The sequence below is a fragment of the Onychomys torridus genome, chromosome 1 (assembly GCF_903995425.1).
Source record: "Onychomys torridus chromosome 1, mOncTor1.1, whole genome shotgun sequence".
In the NCBI taxonomy this organism is placed as follows: Eukaryota; Metazoa; Chordata; class Mammalia; order Rodentia; family Cricetidae; genus Onychomys; species Onychomys torridus.
Window position 1 is genome coordinate 103,539,560 of NC_050443.1, and position 17,052 is coordinate 103,556,611.

Consider the following 17,052-nt stretch of genomic DNA (forward strand, 5'->3'; position numbering starts at 1 on the left):
ATGTAGCATCTCCACCCATTATAGAATTTCATTAAGATCCCTGTCTCTGGGCTGAGGATGTGGCTCATTTGGTAAGATCTTTGCCTAGCCTGTATGAAACCTTGGGTTCTGTCTCCAGCACTGTATAAAGTTGGGTATAGTGGAACATGCCTGTAATCTTAGCACTTGGGAAGTAGAGGCAAAATGAAGCTCAAAGTCATCCTTGGCTACATAGTGAGTTCAAGGCCAGCCTGGGCTACAAAGACCTTGATTATATATACATCCCTGTATCTATGATAACAAGGCTCACTTTCATTTTCAAATACGCCCAGTGAGTTGGCAGTGCCAGAAGTGCTAAGTGGAGCTCTCTGTGCCCAACCACTTAGCAGAACTTTCCCAGCCTCCCTGGGGCAGGCAGCTCAAGTGAGAACAGCAGATAGCTCCTGCTGATTAGACCCCCATGGGTGTTTATCCTGACATTTATGCCAGGGGGTTGGATGTTTTCATTCAGTCTCTGGCAGGCTGGATGTTGCCACTGAACACCTGGGTGATGGTTTAATCATCTCAGGTGCTCATCTGGGGAGAAAGTGTCTTAGCTCCTTATGAGCAGATTGTTTCTCATTAATCGGGGATCAATAAGCGTTATCACAGAGGAGCTGGCTGACAGCATAGATGGGGATTTCACAGATGAGGTTGCAGCATGGTGACAATTAAAAATATATCGCAACCGAGTTGCTGTGAATGGATGGGGGAGGGTATCACTGGATGCAGGAAGTGAGAAGAAGCTGGAAAGGAACCCTCACCGGGGACTTGTGAAGAAGGGGATACCCTGAACAGTGGTCAGGTTGGCTTCAAGGCACCTTTTCTAAAGTGGCAGCCACACACTAGGTGTCATAGTCCACCAGCTTATCTGCAGGCCAACCAGAGAGGCAGGTGGAGTGATTGAACCCATTTGACAGACAGGGAGTAGTAGTCCCAGTATAGTGAGCAGGAAGTGGTGGGACTGGATTATACTTTATTTACAATTTTTTTTACATTCTCATAGTGATCAAAAGTACAGAAACCTGCCAGGGCTGCCAGTGGCCCCAAGTATACTAAGAAAGGACTTGGTGGGACAAAGCTGTGGGTTACGTGGTGGTCTACTTGTGTGCCTGGCATGTTGGTAGAGACTGAAGACTGAACTGGCCCTCAGGAGTGAACCCAGGCTACTTAGCTGGGTGCTGAGCCCCTTTAGAAGGTGCAGTGTCAGCAGAGATCTGCTCAGGATGTATCTGCCCCCAGGAAACTTGTTGCCACGAGCCTTGTATTTTGGGAGTGCTTTCCATGTGCCCAGCCTCACCTAGGAAAGGAACTATTATATGAAGAAGTCAGACTGTTAATATTTTCATTTTGTTTTGGTATTTTTTTCTAAAGACTTATTTATTTATTTATTATACATACAGTGTTCTGTCTGCATGTGTCCTTGCCGGCCAGAAGAGGGAACCAGATCTCATTACAGGTGGTTGTGAGCCACCATGTGGGTGCTGGGAATTGAACTCAGGACCTCTGGAAGAGCAGTCGGTGCTCTTAACCACTGAGCCATCTTTCCAGCCCCTTGTTTTGGTATTTTTAATTTGAAGTTTATTTATGGGAAGCATGTACATCATAGGGTGAATGTGGAAATCAGAACTTGTGGAAATCTCTCCTTTCACCATGTAGCTTTGAGGAATTGAACTTACGTCTTCAATATGGCAGCAAGCACCTTTACCAGCTGAGCCATCTCAGCACCCCACAGTTATTAGTTAGCAGCTAATTAGTTTGGTTATAAAGATTTAAAAAAAAAACAGGGTTAAATGGACTTATTAACTAGGAAACTGTTGACTTACAGAGTGAAGAACTCTATCATGGGGGTGGGGGATACTGCTGAGTGGCAGTTCACTCACTTGGCATGCACAAGGCCCTGGGTTCTACCACCATGGTACTCTGACTTCAAGCAGAACTGGTTCCAGGTACCTAACTTATGTCATCAAAACTCTTTCCACTTGGATCTCCTCCTGGGGCAGCATGTCCATCTCCCTTGAGGCCATGTTTTGGATGTTTCCCTCAACCACCTTTCTCAGGGACCAAATAACACAATTGCCAGACTCTTGGATCTGGTAAAAATCTATGTCCCCCTTCCACTCCCCACACCGCAGCCCCCTTAGCTGCCAGCTCTCTAGACGTGAGCCTAATCTTCCCAGTCAGTCCTCGTCACTCAGCCTTCTGATCATGCTGCTTGATGTTGCTCAGATCTGCTCAGGTGTGATTACATCTCCAGTGAGACTGAGTGGCTAGAATCACCAAGAAGGGGCTAGGGCAAAGCAAAGCTGCCATATCACTTGAGCCTCCTCCCTGCTGCTCCCTAGCCCTGCCTGCAGCTCATGACCACTCTCTGCTTCTGGACAATCATGGTGGCTTCATGCTCACCTTACCACTGCCAGGGAGTTCATCCAGGGAGAGGGTTGGGCAATAGACACATCACCTGTCCCCTTCCTCTGCCCAACAGCTCTCCTCACCTTCCAAATACAGCTTCTGGGAGTTCCTTCAGGAACAATACCTCTCCCCACTCACTTCATGTGGCTTGGGTGGGAGTGACTCCATAGTCCAATTTCTTGGGTGGCCAAGGACTAGAGCACCTCACCAGAACAAACTGATTAGTGGGACTGGGTGGGGTGGGAGGTGTAGAAATGGAGCCCAAGCCAAGCCCTAAGGAGCTCTCCTCAGGAAGGCTGTACTGGAAGCATTAGGAAAGAAATTCTTTCTTCCCCAAAGTAGCATGAGAGTGGGGCCCTGCCATGATAGGGCAGCAGTGGGCAGGCTCAGCTGTGGACAGTCGGGGACCCTACACTCTAGACAGCTTTATGCAAAATAGCTATCCATTTTAAGGAAGCGTCTTTTGGTGGTGCCACCTGAATGTCACTACGTTCATCTGCAGCAGGGGAGTTTCTTTACCCATTCTTTTCAGTGTGAGCAATTATCTCCTAATTTATCAGTTTCACATATCCACATCCTCATAAATCATCCTGCTTGAGTAAGGGCCCACATGCAGTGCCAGCCCCAGATCCTGGGCCGTAGGACAATGTTTTAACTGTGATCCTGGGACTCAGGGCAGTCTCTGAAGGGAAGTCAGGCCATGCTCTCCACCTGGCAGGTCAGTTTCCTGGTGGGCCCTGAGCCTGCTGACTCCTCCGAGCACTCTTGAGTTCTGTGCTCCCAGGAGTGTGTAGATCATCACTTAGCGACTTGTGTTTTCCTTCTGTTCTATGATGTTGCCCAACAATCAGGAACATCGCAGGCTTCCAAGGCTGGCAAGAGATAAGCAGTCTGTAATCGGTGTTCCTGCCATCTTTGTTGAAAAGATTGATATGTCAGCTGCCGAAAAAAAAAAAATGGTTGGAAAGTAAACAAAGACGGCACCCGTAATGCCACTATCTTCCTCCACAACTGACGTCGTTTTTATATTCATCATCTTCTGCTCAAGGCCCACAGACCCAGGTTTTCCTTCCAATTTCGCACTTACTACTTACATATGTTCTGTTTTGATCAATTTTTAGAGTTACTGTACAATGTAATTGATTTCATCATGGCATCTTTATACAAAGATACCCTTCCTTCCCTTACTGGTTTTTTTTTTTTTTGTGTGTGTGTGTGTATGTTTGTGCACATGTGTGTATACATATGGAAGCCAGGGTCAGCCTCAGGTGTCATCCCCCAGGGGCTGTCCTCCTTGGTCTGGGGCTTGCCTTGTTAATCAGGCTACGGTGCTGGGCTGTCAAGTGTGTGCCACCACACCTGGCTTTTTTTTACATCTGGATGCTTGAGCTCAGCCTTTATGCTTGGTAGGAGAGTACTTCACTGAGTGCCGCCCACCCCGATCCTGTGAGGAGACCACAAGTATGTTCCATGCAGCATAAGGTCCCAACCTCCACTCCCTAGCATCGGGTGCTGGCTCGTGTTCAGGATTTGTTGGTCTCAATACTAACCTTTTTCATGCCCAGAGTTATTGCTTAGGAATTGCTGGGATGTCCTTTCTGGGGAAGGATCAAATACACAGCATCATCAGTGTTTTCCTCTTCCTCCTGAGAAGGGGCTGTGAGTTGTCAGCAGTGTCTGAGTTTGCCATACTGTCTCACAAGGAGTGACGTGTCTGTTTTAATGATGACTCTGGAGTTAAAGTACCCAAAGTTTGCATCTCAAGCCTCCCACATAGCAGCTGGGTGACCTTGGGCAGGTTACTTACCCTCTCTGTGTCTCACTTTCCTTATCTATGGAGAGGGATAGTAAAGTAATCATGAAAAGTAATGTCTTCCTCAGTTGGTGCGTATTCTTATGTTCTGTGTCTGTGATTGGCAGCTCACTGGAACATGTTTCTCAGCATTCCCATGCAATTGCAGCATTCTCAGATATACAAGGGCAGCAAAATCTTAGTTGCTTGACACACTTTGTTCAAAGAGGCAAAGCCAGGAAGCTTTCGGTCTTCTCATTGTCTTTCCTATGTGGCTGTTGAGGGACATTAAGCACTTTGGTTTGCAGTTCTGTGCTTTTCTTGGTGGTTTTGCTATTTCAGCTGGCTCCGGATTGCGTGCGTGCGTGCGTGCGTGCGTGCGTGCGTGTGTGTGTGTGTGTGTGTGTGTGTGTGTGTGTGTGTGTATGTGCACTCACATGTGGAATCCAGAGGATAACCTCTGCTTTTGTTCCTTCAGTACCCTCCACTTTGTTTTTGAGGCCAAGCCCCTTGCTACACTGATTGGCTAGATGAGGCTTGTCCCCTCCTCCTCAGCACTGGATTACCATGCCTGGCTTTGTTTGTTGCTCTTGTCTTTTGAGACAAGGTCTCACTGTGTAGCTTGGCTGGCCTGGAATTCAGAGATGCCTCTGCCTCCTGAGTGCCGGGATTAAAGGTCTGTGCCAGAGTCTGGGGCTCAAACTCAGGTCAAGCACTGTACCAGCTGAGCTGTCCTCAGCCAGGTGTCTTTACATTTATTGTTTGAGACAGGACTTCACATTCTAGCCCAGGCTGGCCTCAAACTCATTACAACCCTCTTGCTCCCAGTGAGGAGATTACAGTAATAACCACCATGCCTGCCAGGAAGGTGTCTTTAAACACAAGCACAAGCAAGATGATTGGCTGACCAGCTGATGAAATGCTGTGACCACTAAGAGCTATGGGTCAGCACAGGGTAGTTCTTTATTCATGGTGGCTTTCAGGAGCATGACTGGAATCCACTGTCTGTGTTGAGAGTCGAATTTGGCATACAGTGCTCACTCTCTTGTGATGATGATTATTATTAGTCCAAAACTTTTAGTGTAGCCTCAGGCAGATTCTTCGGACAAGGGCAGAAAGCAGTGTCACCCTTTGCCAAAATATCACAAGAATGGTCTCTAGTTCAATTGCTAATACTGTTCTCCTCTGAAACCTTTGCTAACTTGGCTGGAGAGATGGCTCAGCAGTTATGAGAACTGGCTGCTCATCCAGAGGACCTGGGTTCAATTCCTGGCACCCCTATAGAGGCTCACAACCCTCTGTAACTCCAGTTCTAGAGGACCCAACACTCTCTTCTGACCTCCATAGGCACCAGACACACATGTGGTGTACAGACATACATGTAGGCAAAACACCCATACACATAAAATAATTATTTAAAAATTTTATCAAGTTGCTAAGTGCTTAATCACTAAAGGGGAAGCCAGTTTGTTGACTTGAGAATCTAATTACCATGGTGTATTAGGGTGTTTATAAAGACTGAGAATCTAGCATCCCATAGCCATGGCTCTAGAGGGGCTAATGAAGACACCGCACAATGTGACAATGTCATGTCAGCAATGAGTTAGGGACTGTCATAGTTACTTTTAAATTGATGTGATAAAACATTGACCAAGGCAACTTATAAAAGAAAGCATTTAATTGGGCTTAAAGTTTCAGAGGGATGGGGCTGGAGAGATGGCTCAGAGGTTAAGAGCACCAACTGTTTTTCCAAAGGTCCTGAGTTCAATTCCCAGCACCCATATGGTGGCTCACAACCATCTGTAATGAGATCTGGTACCCTCTTCTGTGTACATAATAAATAAATAAATCTTTTAAAAAAAAGTTTCAGGGGGATAAGAGTCCGTAACCATCATGGCAGGGAGCATGGCAATAGGCAGTCAGGCATCGCACAGGAGCAGCAGCTGAGAGCTAACACCCTGATCTACAAACAGAAAGCAGAGAAGCACACTAGGAATGGTAGGAGTCTTTTGAAACAAGAAATCCCACCCCCAGTGACACACCTCCTTCAACAAGGCTGTACCTCCCAATCCTTCTCAAACAGTCTATCAACTGTGGACCAAGTATTCAAACATATGAGCCTATGGGGGACTGGGGGCCATTCTCATTCAGACACCACATTCCCACCCTGGCCCTGTAGCCTCATAACCGTATCACAATGCCAAATGTATTTAGTTCAATTTCAAAAGTTCCCATAGTCTTTCACAGTAAAAACACAGTTTGAAAGTCCAGAAAGTCACCAGGCGGTGGTGGCGCATACCTTTAATCCCAGCACTCAGGAGGCAGAGACAGGCTCCGTGAATTTGAGGCCAGCCTGGTCTACAAAACAAGTTCCAGTACAGCCCGAACTGTTACACAGTGAAACTTTGTCTTGAAAAAGAACAACAACAACAAAAGTCAGCTTGGTGTGGTAGCACACACTTTAATTCCTAGCACTCAGGAAGCAGAGGCAGGCAGATCTCTGAAGCCAGCCTAGTCTGCGTAGTGAGTTCCAGGACAGCCAGGGCTGCACAGAGAAACCCTGTTCCGAAAGACATAATGCAGAACAAGTCTAAAAAGTCTCTTCCAAGACTCAAGGCAGTTTCTTAATTGTAGCCCCTTACAAAATAAAAGAGCAGATTGCATGCTTCCTACCCACAATGACACAGAATATACATTATGATTCCAAAACAGAGGAATAGGGGCATAATGAGGAAATACTGGACCAAAGCAAGACTGAAATCCAGGGAGGAAAACTCCAAATCCTGTAACTCCATGTATGATGTCAAATAACTCAGATGGCCTCACCCTTCCAGCTTTGCTGACTGCAGCACACTTCCTTTCCTTGGGTTGGCTCCACTGTGTGCAGCTTCTCCTGGCAGACATCCCACAGCTCTGGCATCTTCAACATCCTGGCATCTCCAGCAAATCCCGGCTTCACTTTCTTTTTTTTTTTTTTTCTTTCTTCTTATTCTTTGTTAAAGGGAGGTGAAGATGAACCCAGAGCTGTGTGTGTGTGTGTGTGTGTGTGTGTGTGTGTGTGTGTGTGTTTAAATATTTATTTATTTATTTATTATGTATACAGAAGAGAGCACCAGATCTCATTATAGATGGCTGTGAGCCACCATGTGGTTGCTGGGAATTGAACTCAGGACCTCTGGAAGAGCAGTCAGTGCTCTTAACCTCCGAGCCATCTCTCCAGCCCCCCAGCTTCACTTTCATAGCTTCATACAATGACCTTTCTGGGTCTCTATGTAGGAACCCCCCCTGCCACATGCCTTGCCTTGGCAGCTCTCTTTAACCACAGAGGAAGAGACCACAACCACTCTGGTATCTTCCATGACTCTAAAGCCAGAACCATGTGGTAGACACTGCCAAATTCTGCTGCCTGCTTGGGACGGATCCTAACACCTCCTTTAATCGTATTTGCATATGCTTTGTAGGTGCTTTTAGGTAGAGGAAATCCCTTGGACCTTTCCCTTTTAAAAATTGCAGGATTAGCTAGGTGGCGTCTTGCCCTGAGGGCAGCACTTCCTTTATTCCATTTTTCCATCAGTCCGCTCCTCATCTCCTTCAGCAAATGCCTTGGCTCCCACATTAAATTTCCTGGGGTTCTGTCCTCCTTGAACTGTGCATTTTGTGTTTCTTTTTTGCCCTGCTTGCTCTTCTTCATTGCTGCAGAAGAGTGATCACTAGTAACCAGGTGGCAGAATCAATATCAGGCTGGCTTGAAGTCTCCTCTGCCAACAAAATTAGTCCAAAACTTTTCAGTGTAGCCTCAGGCAGATTCTTAGGACAAGAGCAGAAAGCAGCCTCATTCTTTGCCAAAATATCAGAAGAATGGTCTCTGGTTCAATTGCTAATATTGCTTTCCTCTGAAACCTTGAGCTAGGGCCCCACAGTCCACATTTCACTCAGCGCTACTGTCTTCCAAGCTCCTACTAGAATGGCCCATTAAGCTCTGCTTACAGCGTCCAACTGCTTTCCTATTCCCAAGTCCCCAAATCTTCCCCATTCCTCCAAAAACAGCAAGGTCGAGCCTTTCACAGCAATAGCCCATTCCCAGATTCTAGCTTCAATTTTAGCTACTTTTTAATGCTGTAGTAAAACACCATGAACAAGGCAACTTATAAAAGAAACTGTTTAATTGGGATCACAGTGCCCTAAGAATCCTTCTACCATCATGGTGGGAGCATGGTAGCAGCAGGCAGGCAGGCACGGCACTGGAGCAGCAGCTGAGAGCTTACCCACATTACATGAAGCAGAGAAGTGGGTGTGGTGGGAGGTTTGTTTTTTTTTCAAATTTTATTTTATTTTTATATGGATATTTGTGTTTCAATTTTACATATCAGCCATGGGTTCCCCTGTCCTCCCCCTCCCAACCCCACCCCTGCCTTCCCCCCAGCCCCTCCCCCCCAACCCCTCCTCCCCCTTCCCATCTCTTCCAGGGCAAAGACTCCCCTGGTGATTCAGCTCAACCTGGTAGATTCAGTACAGGCAAGTCCAGTCCCCTCCTTCCAGGCTGAAAAAGCACAGGGACAAATAGCCAAACTAATGGAAACACATGAATTATGAACCAAAAGCTGTGGAGCCCCCAACTGGATCAGGCCTTCTGGATAAGTGAGACAATTGAATAGCTTGAACTGTTTGGGAGGCACCCAGGCAGTGGGACCCGACCTGTCCTTAGTGCATGAGCTGGCTGTTTGGAACCTGGGGCTTATGTGGGGACACTTTTTTTTTTTTTTTTTTTTTTTGAGACAGGTTTCTCTGTGTAGCTTTGCACCTTTCCTGGATCTCACTTGGTAGCTCAGGCTGGCCTCGAACTCACAGAGATCCACCTGGCTGGGAGTCTTTTGAAACTTCAAAGTCTGCCTGCAGTTATACACTTCTTCCAACAAGGTCATGCTTCCTAATCCTTCCCAAACAGTTCTACCAACTGAGGCCCAAGCATTCAAACATACGAGCCTATGGGGGCCGTTCTCATTCAGACCACCACAGAGACATTATCATCACTTTGCCAAAGTAGTTCACTGCTGGCTTTGGGGACATAGAGGTCAGACACTGCTGAGATCCAGGCAGGCAATCTTTTTTCCTCCAGGCTATTAAAGCATTTGAAGGCCAAGGATCCTGTGCAGCTAAGGCTGGAGCACTTGGAACAAGGTTTCTCTGTCTATGTCAATGGGGCCAATTCAGAGCTGAAGACATCCCCACGGAAAGCTGTGCACACAGACTTCTCCAGAAGTGCCTCACAGGCTGAGGGGTCACAAGGTGAGTGCAGACCCTTTCAGGCCAGGCAGCAGTGTTTTTAGTTGAAAATTAAGGGATGCGATGTAGCTCAGTGTTAGAACACTTGCCTGGCATAAACAAAACACTGCAAAAGAAAATGAATTAAGGAGATAAGTTAGAGACTTTGGAAATACCCTGTATGTGTGAGCTCACCAGCAAATGTGTTAACTGTACCCACCTGTCCAGAAAGATAGCCCAAGAGCAAGGGAGATGAACACTCTTGAAGTTGCTAGGGATGGAGCCCAGGGCCTCACATGTGCTCAGCAACCACTCCAAGCTTAAATCCATTTTTACTCCTTTTCAAACTAGATGTGGCCTCTACACCCAAAACTAAAGGCAGCTAGAGCAAGAAATTTCTAGTTTTTATATTACCTGAGGCTCTAATGTCCGTGATTTTAAGGGCTATTTTAAATAATACCTGATATGCACATAATAACTTTAATACTTAACACCTATGAAATATTTTATTCTACCATTCATTTTTACATTTAGTTAATCCAGCCTTCATGCTTTAAAGGGATTTCATGTGTCCACTGAGAGCCTGAGAGTGTGATGGAAAAGTTCCCCACCTAGTGTACCTTGTAGGTGAACTGGAAAATGATTTGGTATTGAATGGATAGAATGGTTGAACAGGTGGGACCAGGCTTCAGATTGGCTGTGTTACTCTGAGGAATCTCCTTGGTCTCTCTGTATTATTATAAGTCATTTCTTTACAGATATGGGAAGCTTCCGAGCCATTATCCACTGGGAAAATAAAAACAACAAAGGGACAAGAGGACACAGTGATATCCCAAATATTCCCCTAAGAGAGCCACTGTAGTGTTTTAAACAGTTTCCCAGGAGCTTTGTAGGCCCTAGGGCTAAGAAGGAATGGCATGGCTCTTCTAGCTTTTATTGTGGGCATGCTGCTAGTTGGTGGAATTACAGAAATCAGGGTTATCTGAACTTGGGACTGCAGCAGTATATTCATTCATTCCTCAGATAATGTCTCCATCCACCCTCTTTTACACATGGCGGCCTGCTGTAGGAACTACACCTTACATCTATGTTTTAGTGATGGCTCTTTGTGTCTGCAGAGCTACCTGATAGGATATTAGACATGTCATTTTACAGAATGGATATTCTGTGACTCTTACACTTTGCTTTCTGCTGGGCACTGGCTTGCTTGCAGCTTGCTTCAGTAGGACGATGCATCCATCCTATGCATGGCCTTGGGCAGCTGGACTGGATTGCACATGTAGGCCATCAGTGTGAACTTGTTTTCCATGTCTCACCAGCTCCTTCTCTGTCTCTGTCGCAGATTATGGACGAAGAACCCTGTTCAGAGAAGCTGAAGAAGTCTTAAGACGCAGCTCGAGGACAGCACCAGGAAAGGTCCAGCGCCGAGGATGGCACCAGGTCTGGAAATAGGAGCAGAGCCAGGACCATTGATTAGGATGAGGAGTGGGCCTGTTGAGTATTTAAGCCCCTATGGGTTTAGTGGCTATAGGGCACCCTGTCTGCATGGACTGGTTTCTGGGGTTCCTGCCCTGCTGTAGAGTCTTCCCTCTGCCTGGGACCTCCAAAGCCCTCAGGGAGTGCAGTAAGAGCAGACTCAGGCTCATTCTTGAGGGCTCATTTATCTACTTGCTTTTTATTGAATACCTACTATGTACCAGTCTTGGCCAGAGATAATGCAAGTGATCAGGTGAACTGAGGCATCCTTTTAGGTGGCTGCTGATATTGCTGAAATATAGCCTTCATTTCTGAGTCCTGCCCCTGAGTACCAGCACTGCCCCAGCTACACACCCAGAGCCTGGCTTTTTACGTTGTCTACTCTTATTAGGGAGCAGAGGAGGCAGGTGCTTAGAACAGTTCAGGGACCTGCCCAAGGTTATGGCTAGAAGTGCCAGAATCATGACTTAGAACCAAATCTTCGGCTCTGAGTTCTATATCTTGCCCAACTAGACTTTGCTATGGCCCCTTACTAGCTTCCCTTGGGGATGGTTCTGGCTTTCTAGGGAGGTGCCTAATGTACCCAAGTGTCACTCTATGCTATGTGTGTACTGAGGTTGAATCATGAGGTTTTAGCCCCTGTTGTATCATTTGCATTCAGATGGCCTCAAGGACCATATACAACACAGATTGGGAGGCTTAGGCAGGGGCTCATTGTCATTATTAATCTGGCTATGGGGGAAATTGGGCATTGTGTTTCACAGTAGACTGCAGTAAAGGTTTTCATGTGCTTGCCACCTAGCATGTCTTCACAGCAATCCAATTGGTTGATGTGTGTCCTCATGGTGCTGCCATAGAAACTGAGGCCCAAAAAGCCAATAGCGCTAGTCCTAGGTCACTTGACCCCTAAGTGAAAAAACTGGGTTGGGGTATGGAATGGGCGTGTTACTGCGACGCCTTGGTCTTCATACCTATGCTTATTGGAAACAGTTGTGCCTGCTTTAGCTGGGGTCTAAAGAGCAGGCCCCCAGGACACCAGCCTGGGTACTTGTGTCTGTCCCCAGCCATGAATGTTAATTTCTTGCTAATGAGGCCGTTCTTGCCTGCCTCACTCCACACAGCTCTTCTCCTTGTTTGGAGTGCTTCCTATTATCACAAGCCATATTTGTGTCTTAGACTGTGACTTAATGGCTGGCCCCAGAGTCTGTCCAATTTAAAAGACTTGGCCTAAGATTAATTAGCATCCCTCCCATCTCTCCTGTGGCTCCCCACTTCACAAGACTTAATCAGGGCTAATTTCCCCTTGCCTCCCCAAGCCGCTCTGCTATAATTGCCCTTCTGCACTGCAGCAGTCAGGGGTCATTCAGTGCCTAACAATAGGGATGGATGGCTGAGTAGAAAGCTGGCCAGGCTGGGAGCGGTTTGCACATAGTCCTGGGGCTGGCAAGCTGGGCCAGATTGGAGGGGGGCCTCCGGCCCACATTGCACAGCTGTCTTCCCTGGCCTGCCAGGAGAGCTGATGCCCAGGACAACTGGGAAAGTGGGGACAGCCCCAGGGATGCCAAGACAGATCATGTTCTGTGGCATGACCAGTGTGGGATGGAGTTGAAAAGCCTGTTGCCTCCAGGATAGTGCTCAGAAATAACAGTGACCTACCCCTCTCTGTCTGAGGCAGTGTGATTGGCTGGACCTCCTTTGCACACAGACCCTGAGCCATGAGGAGCTTCAGTGACAGGCTGCTGATACACCCTCAGGGTCCCAGCACCTTGGCAGAGCAGAAGTCATGTCTTCATGTACATTATGTACTGTTTCTTCTACCATACTTCTTCTCCCCACCTGGCTCTTCAGGGTGTTTGAACTTGTAGCTCCTGGGAGTGGAAGAGAATGGGCTCTGGGATGCTTCTTTGGTGTGTGTTTTGGAGCTGGTAATGGACCTCCCTGAGCTTTACCTTTATTATTGTCACAACCTCTTGGGACTGTTAGGAAGGCATGTGTGTGGTGTTACAGGTGGTCTATGAGCAGTGCACTTCTTCAGCTAGGTGCCCCGGTGGCTTTCTAGGGAGGTGCCTAATGTACCCAAGTGTCACTCTATGCGATGTGTGTACTGAGGTTGAATCATGAGGTTCAGGCGAGGAGGCTGTGGTGAGGTTAGTGCTTGCAGCCCCCTGATTATGCCACTCATCCTCTTCAGTGTCTGCTTTTTCATCTAGAAGATGTCAATAAAGGTTCCCTGCCTCAGAAGGTAGCTGATGAGGATCCCCAGCTAGTGTCTGTGGGGGTTCCTGCCACACCTGGCACAGAGGTGGTGAGTTGGTAGTGTTGGTCATTGTTGGGATTGATGGAGGGTGGAGGGTTTCTCAGTCTGGAAGTTTCCAGGCTCTTCATTCTCACTTTTCTATTATGTCTTTATTTATTTGTGGGGGAGGGAGAAGAATGCATATGAGCAGAGGCCAGAGGCATTGGCTGTATTCCTGGGTCACTTTTTGACTACCCCTTTGAGGCAGAATCTCTCTTTAAATGAACCCAGGGTTTGCATTTTCTTAGCTAGGCTGGAACACAGCAAGTACTAGATATCCTCCTGTCTCTGCCCTCTCAGAGGATGCTAACACCTCTCCACCATAGTCTGCTGTGCCTTTGCTCAGGAGGCCCTTCATGTTCCATGGTGCTGGGATCCAAACTCCAGTCCTCGTGACTGCGCAGCAATCCCTCTTGACTGCTGAGTTGTCTCTCCTGCTGCCTCAATCTCGTGTCTGACCTCACTTCCTCTGCTCAGTCCTCGTCATTTATGGAGCACCTTGAAGTTTTGGATCCTTAGTGCTGGGTTGTTAGCTGCAAGCAAAGCAGGCCAGCCCTGCTGCCCTGGGGCTCAGGGGATAGGAGTAGGGGACAGGCCAAGACAGCAGTGACCAACAGTAAGTGGCAAGTACTACGAAGAAAAGCCATGCATGCAGGAGGGACAATGGCAGGCAGCAGAGGTACCCAGGGGCCCTGGAGCAGACCTGAGTGTAAGGATCAGTGGTCTGCTTGGAAAGACACAGTGGAGTGTAATGGGAAGGTGTGAGCCATGGTCAGTGCATGGTGATGGAGAGGAGGAGCTGGGGACCTGGGTCACAGTTGCATGGCCGATCACACAGGCTGAGGAGTCTGGATACAGACTGAGTGGAAGGGGTCTGGGAAGCGCCAAGATGGGAGAAGCTGCCTTTGGAAATCTCTTGGCTGCTGTGTGCAGATAGGACCATCCTGTCCACCCCACAACTCGGGGCTTGCAGGCTCTCTGAGGCTGTTTTCCTGAATCCACACAGCTCTTCTCTGCCCCTTCCCACAGCCCCACTCTGTACCCTATCCTCTGGCTCCACTGACCCATTGCACCCCTCCAGGTCAGTTTCTCATTCCTGGATTGGTTGAAACTTCGAAGAGAAATTATTTGAGTGTCTCAGCTCATCTGTGTTACTCAGACTGTGGCCTGTGGTAGTTGTGGTAGTTGGCCTTGGTGTGGTGCTGACTGCTGCCTGAGTGGGCTGTATGACTCAAGGTCACCTGTTGCTAATACTGCCTGGCCTTGAACAGCCTGGGAGTGGGGTATGATTACAACTTGTGGAGTTTTAATTTTTGTTTTGTTTTGTTTTTGTTTTTTTTGAGACAGGGTTTCTCTCTGTAGTTTTGGTGCCTGTCCTCGATCTCGCTTTGTAGACCAGGCTGGCCTCGAACTCACAGAGGTCCACCTGGCTCGGCCTCCCAAGTGCTGGGATTAAAGGCGTGCACCACCACTGCCTGGCCAAGTTTTAAATTTTTAAAAAAGTTTTGGAATGGGGTCTCATATAGCCTATGCTGGCCTTGAACTTACTATGTAATTGAGGCTACCCTTGAAGTCTTGATCTCTTTATGCACCTCCCTCATGCTGGGATTATAGGCTTGAGAGTCCATGCCCTAGCTGTTTCCATCTTTTTGGCTGGGCTCCTCTGTCCTTGAGGGTAGCCAGATGGAAGCTGGTGGTTAAGGTGGCAGGGTCCCCAGTAGCCAGTGGCCAGTTCTTAAAAGCTCCCCTACCAGGAATGGGACCATGGCCCTGTCCCAGTTTCAGGGTTTCTCTCGTATTACAGAGCCCACCATAAAGGTCCAGTGGGGTCACACCATCACTGTTGCTGGTCATGACCTGGTCAGTAGTGGGGCTTGGGGGCTCTGGAGGTTGACTGGATGAATGCAGCAGGTTCCCCAGCCACCACCTTTCCTGTGGAGCAGCCTGCAGGTGATACCCTGGCATAGTCCCTGCTGGCCATTCCCTTGCTGCTTCTGGGCCTTAGATCTCTCTGCCGCCATCAGTGGATTAAGATTTATGGCTTCTTCAGCCTTGTAATACTTGGGTAGACAGTGGCCTAATCAACAGAGCCGCCGTTTACCAAAATGCTGTCAGCTTTGATAAACGTCACTGGCTCTCGGCATTAAATCGGTAGTGAAGGGATTGGCCTTCCAGTGATTTACTGTGGGCTAGATTCTCAGGAAAGGTCTCCATAGCAGGTTTGCTGTGGGATGAAAGTGGCCTTGGCTGTCCCTCACTGCAACATCTGCTTCCTGGGTCACTTCAGCTGTATGAGCATCTCGAGTATAGCTCACCTCTAGGTTGGGAAGCTGGGTCCCTTTGCTACCTTCTGACTCCTGACCTTGTCAAGAGCTGACAAACCTGGGAAGCACTGATCAAAGACCAGCTCTGCACCCCAGGCTGCTTTGGGGATCGGTAGAGCCCTTCCACCTCTAGAGGGTGCCATTAACATATCGCACAACCCGTACAAGTGTGCAGGGCATCCCTGTGCTTGCTCTTTTTGTGTCTGACAGTACACTTCAATGCACCCTCTTAGAACACTTTATGAGGAGGTGCAGAAGACACACAAATAACTCCGGGCATGAACTGGGTGGAGTGTGGGCTGAGCTCGAAGTGAGTAGCTTTGGGAGGTTTGTGTAGAGAGGCTTTTAAATCCTCCTCCAGCATAGGTACTGCAAAGGTCTGCCAGGGTCTGGGTTTGCAAGTAGGCAGGAAAGAGCAGCCACTTATAAACACCCACTCCTGGTAAAGCAGCATGCCAGTCGAGGAGCCAACCCGGAGTGTCATCATCTCTCCATGCAAGGTGGAAGGTGGGAGGCCAGGAGCATGCATGTGGCTGCGGCTGGAATCTGCCAGCCTTGGTGTGGGTGGGGCCATCCCCCAGGTTGTGGGCAGAGGAGGCTCCCCAGGCTAGGGTGGGAGAGCAGGCCAGATGGTGGCTATTTATTACCCTCTAGGCACCCACTCAGTGCTGTGAGCACTTTCTGGACCACAGAGTTAATTTCAGCACTCTTGCTTCATAACCTGCAGTGTTCACTATGGTGCTGAGTGGACTCAGGGGCGGGGCACTGGTGTCTGGAACTTAGTGCAGTTAGAGCTTCGTGAGGGCCTGCTGACTAAAGGCCTTGGGACCGACCACAAAGCTGTGTTTGAATATTGGATATTACTGGGAAGCTCTGCTGTGCTGAGCTGCTGGGGAGGAGGCTGGGAAGTTCTGAAGGACTGTGATCCTAACTCCTTGCCGGATGTAGAGCTCCTACTATGGATGTGCCAACCCAGAGGCCGGCCAAGCTGCACCTCCCACTGTCACTTGCCAGCTTCCTTTAAGGCAGACCTCAATCTCCTGCCTTTCAGGAGATTTTCCTGTGCCCCAGGGTGTCAAGACAGCCCCTAGCAGCTCCTTATTTTCATACTGCCCCTGAGTCTCGCATCTCGCCTGTTCCCGGGAACTATCACTTAGTATGGTGGGCAGGAGAGGGAGGTGATATCTGCAGCTCTGGCTTAGGTCACATGATCCATCTTCCCCTTGTGGAGGAACTAGTTCTACCAGAGCCACCAGGATCAGTGGTTGACAGGAGTTCCCAAGAAAGAACTAAGGTGCTTTCTCCAGAGGCAAAGGACAGGACAGACAGGCAGTGTGTGTCCAGGCTCGTTTGAATTTTTAGGAAAGAGAAGAGGGGAAGGTTAATACTACAGGTCCATAGGCAGCATTCAGCAGTAGCAAAGCCCTGGTCCAAGCCCTCCCCTTTCTAGAGAAAGGACAAGAAGGCCCTAA

At 48.3% G+C, this 17,052-nt stretch overlaps 1 protein-coding gene across 6 annotated transcripts in view; it reads left to right on the top strand.

Moving 5' to 3' along the window:
• LOC118589073 (katanin interacting protein) overlaps window positions 1-17,052 on the top strand; it is a 175,413-nt gene that overhangs the window by 53,890 nt on the left and 104,471 nt on the right. For all 6 annotated transcript variants that reach the window (XM_036195976.1, XM_036195961.1, XM_036195968.1 and 3 more), the window contains 2 exons: window positions 9,339-9,508; window positions 10,827-10,924. In XM_036195976.1, the coding sequence (XP_036051869.1) occupies window positions 9,339-9,508; window positions 10,827-10,924 (268 nt within the window). The remainder of the gene's footprint in view (window positions 1-9,338; window positions 9,509-10,826; window positions 10,925-17,052) is intronic.